Consider the following 6,945-nt stretch of genomic DNA (forward strand, 5'->3'; position numbering starts at 1 on the left):
TGGAGCTGAGAGAAAACCCCACAGTTGCACAAAGAAGTAACAGTTGGAGAGGTTGGAAGGGGCCGGGGGGACACAGCAAACGCCTTTTACTAATGCCTACAGTGCACAGCGCGAGGTGCACTGACGGAAATAACCCCCAACGTAGATTAATTCATAGATAAAAGGGTAAAATGGCTCACAATATATAATATGTAATATTAATAGTGATCCATTGATGATTATAGTGACTCTAAGCATTAATGCGTTTAGTCTACCTGCCTTCCTGTGTTACTTGGCAATTCTTAGAAGCTATGGCACGTAGTAAGGAGAGGAACAGACAACAAATCAGTGTTAGGCACTGTGAGGGAAAATGAAGTTTTGGTTTTCTGTCTCCACAACAGCCTTCCTCTTGACCACCTATGCGCATTCGTTTCTTTTTAGAGATCAAATTTTTGTAGATGGCATGTTAACAAAATCGACTCTTATGTAGCTTCAATCTTAAATAAAAGTATTCAATCATGATCACAATCAGGCAACTGGAAAACTGGCCAACTGAACACCAAAGAACGACGTGAATTGGGGCATCATTGAACAAGCCACAGACAGAGCAAGTACAGCCATGGAGAATACAGCTATGGAGAAAAAAAAAGTGAGCCAACTTTCCAAATCGATGTCATACACCTACAGAAAACATTTAAAATGTCTCCCGGTAAATGGCATACGGTTTCCAAAACGAAACGTTGACCAAACGAGAAAACAGATTTCTTAATCATACCTTGTGGAGGAATTCCTAACGACCAGGGAGAAGATTTTGGGATAAGATGCCATTTGCTGTGAGAGCGCTGTGAAGTCTAAATGACTTATCCATAAACAGACGCTGCACTGAAAGGAGAAAGGAGGGTCTAACAAATACGTTCTAGGAAAATGCTGAAATAAAGCATGTTTTAGATAATACACCAGTAAGATAAGATTGCTAGAAAGCTTGAAAACTACAGTAAAGGAAAGATAACATTAGAATCTTGGGTCTTTCTCGTCTTAAAATGGTATGGGCATAATATGCACAATGTAAATTTTTACAAAACAGGCAGAAAACAAGGTTAAGTTAGCTATAATCTTAAAAAGATACGTGCATTCTGGACTATGTAAATATAACAAAAAGGGTAGAAAACCAGGCTCTCTACCTCTACTCTGTGTTGGTTCCAATTACATTAAAAGGAAGTTTCAATTCATAAGGATAGAGAACATTATTAAACCCCAAAATAAATACAGGAACCATAATTATTGAAGGGATATAACGATCTCCAGAGGCAGCAATGGCTTAGACATTAGAGGGAGCGAAGGATACTAACAGGAAAATTTAAAAAAATGAAGGACAATAGAATAACTATCGACCACATGAGCCAAAGAGAGCAAAGCAAACACAGATGAGAGAGAGAGAGAGAGAGAGAGAGAGAGAGAGAGAGAGAGAGAGAGAGAGAGAGAGAGAGAGAGATCCCCCAGATCAAAAGACAATCAACACCTGTCCTCTTCGCAATGCCACCAAATTAATCATCCTCCTCCTCTCTTCCTCTCTGATGATCGACCTGATAACAGCAAGGCACGGACATAATCTAATTTCACAGGTGCCTCAGACCCGCGATGGTCTTCCTGTTCCTTTGCCCTGCCTCCTCCTCCTCCTCCTCCTCCTCCTCCTCCTCCTCCTCCTCCTCCTCCTCCTCCTCCTCCATCAATACGACTCCAGCCAGCCTCCAAAGCGACATGTGTTTCATTTTTTAATACGGCCGTCTGCAACCGGGCTGACTGCATCGACTTCATAATGAAATGTCCCAACTTTCCAGACAATAAATGGTGTAAATCACAAAGGACTCAAAAACAACTATTAAACTGCACATAACATCGATTCGGGCTCCCTCTCCCAAGCCCTCTCCTGCCCCCTGCCCCACAAACTCCAACCCCCCTTCCCATTCCAAAGAGCCCCCTCCTAGAACCCTGGATTATAATCCACGGAGGAGGGTTGGGATGGAGAGTCCAACAGTGGCCCCTTCCTCTCTCTCTCCTCCTTCTCCTCCTCCTCTTCCTCCTCCTCCTCCTCTTCCTCCTCCTCCTCCTCTTCCTCCTCCTCCTCTTCCTCCTCCTCCTCCTCCTCCTCCTCCTCCTCCTCCACCCCCATTAACCGCCAGCTCGGGTACTTGGAATAAGTTACCTGCAACTTTATGTTTTAATAAGAAAGTTGGAACTGTATGTCAACCTTTCTCACGTTAATTCTGGGATAATGGATCGTTGTTAAGACTTTTGCGAGATGTGTTACTTTCGGAAAGTCTGATACAAAAAGGATTCGGTTTATCTCCCCGGACGCCTTGTGGGTGGGGGTGGGGTCGCACAGTGCCGAATTTGTCATCAAGGTCCTCATCTACGGTTGCATTTTAGTAGGAAAAATTAATGAACGATGGTTTTCTTCTCACGATTTCATTTTCATCTGTTAGCTTCTCTAAATGATTATTGAAATTCTAAATAAAAAAAATTCCTTCAGAAAAACTCCTTGCATTAACATCTACTATAAGATGCAAATTCAGTTATCCACCCTAATTTCGAAAATACTGAAGATACGACAAATTTAAATTAATTTGTATTTTTCATAGCTAACAAAACTGCGGCCTTAAGACCAGGTTTGTTCCGTGTATGAACAAATACGTATTAAAGACAAACACACATCATTAAACACACCCAGTGCAAAGAATTCCCTAGCAGTCGCTGGATGAGAGAGAGAGAGAGAGAGAGAAAAGAAGGCTTATCAAATTTTGGTCTCAGACGCCACTCAAAGAAAAATACGAAGGGTAGAAACTCGGAGGGGGTGTGTGTGTGTGTGTGTGTGTGTGTGTGTGTGTGTGTGTGTGTGTGTGTTGGGGGAGATGTGGGTAGGAGAGGAAGGCTAGTAGGTTAGCAACTGTAATTAAGTAACGACTAAAGTAAACCTATTAGAGGCGAGTGTCGCCTCGTACCCTGAAACAAGAGGACGCCCAGGGATAAAGGATAATAAGAAATCTTGTTCTAACAAATTTGGGTTCGGTCCAGGAGTAGATTAACCGCTCTCTACCCTACCTCTTCTCTTTACATTACCTTTAGTGCCCTTCCATTAACAGATTATTTAATGGAGGAAGGACGCCGTATTTTATACCCGGATGGAAACGTGCATTAGAGGCACCTGGTCGATTAACAATTTCTTCTTGGAATAATAATAATAATAATAATAATAATAATAATAATAATAATAATAATAATAAGAAGAAGAAGAAGAAGAAGAAGAAGAAGAAGAAGAAGGAGAAGAAGAAGAAGAAGAAGAAGAAGAAGAAGTAGAGGAGATGAAGAAGAAGATGATGAAGAAGAGTTAAAGAAGATGAAGAAGAATTAGGGAAGATGAAGAAGTAGAGGGGATGAAGAAGAAGAAGATGAAGAAGTAGAGGAGATGAAGAAGAAGAAGATGAAGAAGAAGAAGAAGATGAAGAAGAAGTAGAGGAAGAAGAAGAAAAGAAGATGAAGAAGAAGTAGAGGAGAAGAAGAAGAAGAAGAAGAAGAAGAAGAAGAAGAAGATGAAGAAGAAGAAGAAGAAGGAGACGAAGAAGAAGTAGAGGAAAAAGAAGAAAAGAAGATGCAGAAGAAGCAGAGGAAGAAGAAGAAAAGTAATTATTATTATCATCATCTACTTCCGTTCAACGAGTCAGCTGGCAAGAGAATGGTAATGTTTAATTTCCTTATAACTGAAAATGATAACAGAGTAAGAGGCAAAGCAAAATACAACAAACTATTACTAATATATTATCATATATTATCATTACATGTAGCAAACATGAAGGAGATTCATTATCTTGCTAAGTAAGACGCCATACAACAATTTGATGAAAATAATTTTAAATTACTAGTTAAAAAATAGTTAGCTGAAAACGTCCACGAATAACAAGTAACGATAACATTTAATATCTATTTACATTCTCTCCTGTTTATCCTGCTTTTCCATCCACTCCTTTCTATTTAAGAGAGTTCTCATAAGGCAAGGAAATAAACATTACTCTCTCGATGATGGATATAACACAGGCATTGTTTGCCACTGGTCTTCAATCTGATCTTTACTCACACAAGTAATGACTGTCACAAAAGCTATTTCTAACGACAACCATCTATACAGTCGTCTTTATAAATGGCTCCAACATACGGCGTATGATGCAGGCATTACAAAAGAAACACATCAGGAGTGAATCTCATAATTAAAAGGAAAACATGTAGATATCTTCTAAACATACAAAATGAACATGAAATTTGAAAGAAAAAGGAATCTTTCTGAAGCAACAACGCCGTGATTCAAAGCAGCATTCAGCAGTATAAATATGTAAGCGTAAAATGTTCGTTTCCACCGTATGGGAGATTAGTGACGGACGGACATAAGCGCATCAACAAATCCGGTTAAAATCAAATATCAAACCAGATAATCTGAAGATTTCCCAAAACTGTTGTTAGACGGCGAAACTTTATTGCCATGACTACCTTCTCAAACACAAACTCACTCTCTCTCTCTCTCTCTCTCTCTCTCTCTCTCTCTCTCTCTCTCTCTCTCTCTCTCTCTCATCTTCCTGGGTTATTATGCTTCGTCCCTCTCAAGTTAATACTCTCTCTCTCTCTCTCTCTCTCTCTCTCTCTCTCTCTCTCTCTCTCTCTCTTATTACCTTCATGGGTTAACATGCTTCGTTTCTCTCAAGTTAATACACTCTCTCTCTCTCTCTCTCTCTCTCTCTCTCTCTCTCTCTCTCTGTGTGTGTGTGTGTGTGTGTGTGTGTGTGCTGACTATTAAAGAAGACCTGCAGAGACGACACCATCAAACTGGACGTCACCATAAAAAGACAGACCGACCATTCTGTCGCCCCGTCACCCTCCCGACCAGCTGATGCCTTCCCAGTAGCCAGCCAGCCACACGAACCGTGGTTCTACGTCACCATAACGGCTGTAATATACATCATACCTGGATATTGCCCCATACGTCACACCTGCCTACTGACCGTGGAACCGACGGATGACAGCGACATTCCTTTGTTCCATAAAATCTACGGTTATCGCACAAAGGGGTCAAGCCCCATATAATGTACAGGAACTTCAAGGTCAGTGGGTCCCCCACCCGCCGTTTTTTTTTTTTTTATTTTATCTCTATGGGACTCAGGTGTGCCAATAGGAGTCAGTGGCTCCCTCTTCTTTTATTTCGGTGGCATGCAGCGGGATTTGCCACTTTCTTTTATTCCACTGCACCGACCAAAGACAAAAGGATCCACGACGCCGAGATTGCATTAAGACCAGCTGGCTAATAGATTACAGGAAGACCAGGAACACAAGCTGGCTAATAGATTACAGGAAGACCAGGAACACCAGCTGGCTAATAGATTACAGGAAGACCAGGAACACCGGCTGGTTAATAGAGTACAGCAAGACCAGCTGGCTAACAGATTACAGGAAGACCAGGAACACCAGCTGGCTAATAGATTACAGGAAGACCAGGAACACCAGCTGGCTAATAGAGTACAGCAAGACCAGCTGGCTAATAGATTACAGCAAGACCAGCTGGCTAATAGATTACAGGAAGACCGGGAACACCAGCTGACTAATAGAGTACAGCAAGACCAGCTGGCTAATAGATTACAAGAAGACCATGAACACCAGCTGGCTAATAGATTACAGCGAGACCAGCTGGCTAACAGATTACAGGAGGACCAGGATCACCAGCTGGCTGATAGAGTACAGCAAGACCAGCTGGCTAATAGAGTACAGCAAGACCAGCTGGCTAATAGATTACAGGAAGACCATGAACAGCAGCTGGCTAATATATTACAGCAAGACCAGCTGGCTAACAGATTACAGGAAGACCGGGAACACCAGCTGGCTAATAGACTACAGGAAGACCAGGAACACCAGCTGGCTAATAGATTAAAGCAAGACCAGCTAGCTAATACATTAAAGAAAAACCAGCTGGCTAATACATTACAGAAACACCAGCGCAATACCAGATTACAGTAACAACAGCTGGCTAATAGATTACATGAAGAATAGCTGGCTAATAGATTACAGGAAGACCAGCTGGCTAATAGATTAGATTACAGGAAGACCAGCTGGCTAATGGATTTAGATTACAGGAAGACCAGCTGGATAATTAGATTAGGTTACAGGAAGACCAGCTGCCTAATAGATTATAACAACACCAGCTGCCTAACAGATTACAGGAAAGCCAGCTGGCTAATAGATTACATAAAGACCAGCTGGCCAACAGATTACAGTAAGACAAGCTGGCTAATAAGATTACAGTTAGATCAGCCAGCTGGCTGAGAGGCTAACAGATTACAGGAATACCAGCTGGGTAACAGATTACAGAAAGTTCAGCTGGCTAACATATTACCGGAAGGCCACCGGTCTGAAAGATTACCGGAAGATCAGCTGGCTAACAGATTACAGGAAGACCAACTGTTTAACAGATTACAGAAAGACTAGCTGGATAATAGATTACAGCAAGACCCGCTGGCTATTAGATTACAGGAAGACCAGCTGGCTAACAGATTACAGCAAGACCAGCTGGCTATTAGATTACAGGAAGACCAGCTGGCTAACAGATTACAGCAAGATCAGCTGGTCAAAAGATTACAGCAATACCAGCTGGCTAATAGATTACAGTAAGATCAGCTGGCTAACAGATTACAGGATGAGTTACAGCATGACCAGCTGGCCAATATGTTACAGCATGACCAGCTGGCCAATATGTTACAGCAAGACCAGCTGGCTAATAGATTACAACAAGACCACCTGGCTAATCATCATAACTCAAACATTACCGGTAGCAGTTAATAAGAGGGAAAGGTCTGGTAAAAAATAATTAAAACCCTTGCCAGAATAATTAAAGAGATTGTTTTCAAAGAATAAAAGCGTAAGCTCAAAACAAAT

The 6,945-nt window shown here is 41.6% G+C and overlaps 1 protein-coding gene across 1 annotated transcript; it reads left to right on the forward strand.

The window, feature by feature from the left end:
• Window positions 1–5,171: 5,171 nt before the first annotated feature.
• On the forward strand, window positions 5,172–6,030 carry LOC136839822 (putative mediator of RNA polymerase II transcription subunit 26). The gene is made up of 2 exons (XM_067106155.1): window positions 5,172–5,196; window positions 5,312–6,030. The coding sequence occupies exons 1-2, from the start codon at window positions 5,172–5,174 to the stop codon at window positions 6,028–6,030; spliced, it is 744 nt and encodes a 247-aa protein (XP_066962256.1).
• The last annotated feature ends 915 nt before the right edge of the window (window positions 6,031–6,945 follow it).

The sequence above is a fragment of the Macrobrachium rosenbergii genome, chromosome 1, assembly GCF_040412425.1.
Source record: "Macrobrachium rosenbergii isolate ZJJX-2024 chromosome 1, ASM4041242v1, whole genome shotgun sequence".
In the NCBI taxonomy this organism is placed as follows: Eukaryota; Metazoa; Arthropoda; class Malacostraca; order Decapoda; family Palaemonidae; genus Macrobrachium; species Macrobrachium rosenbergii.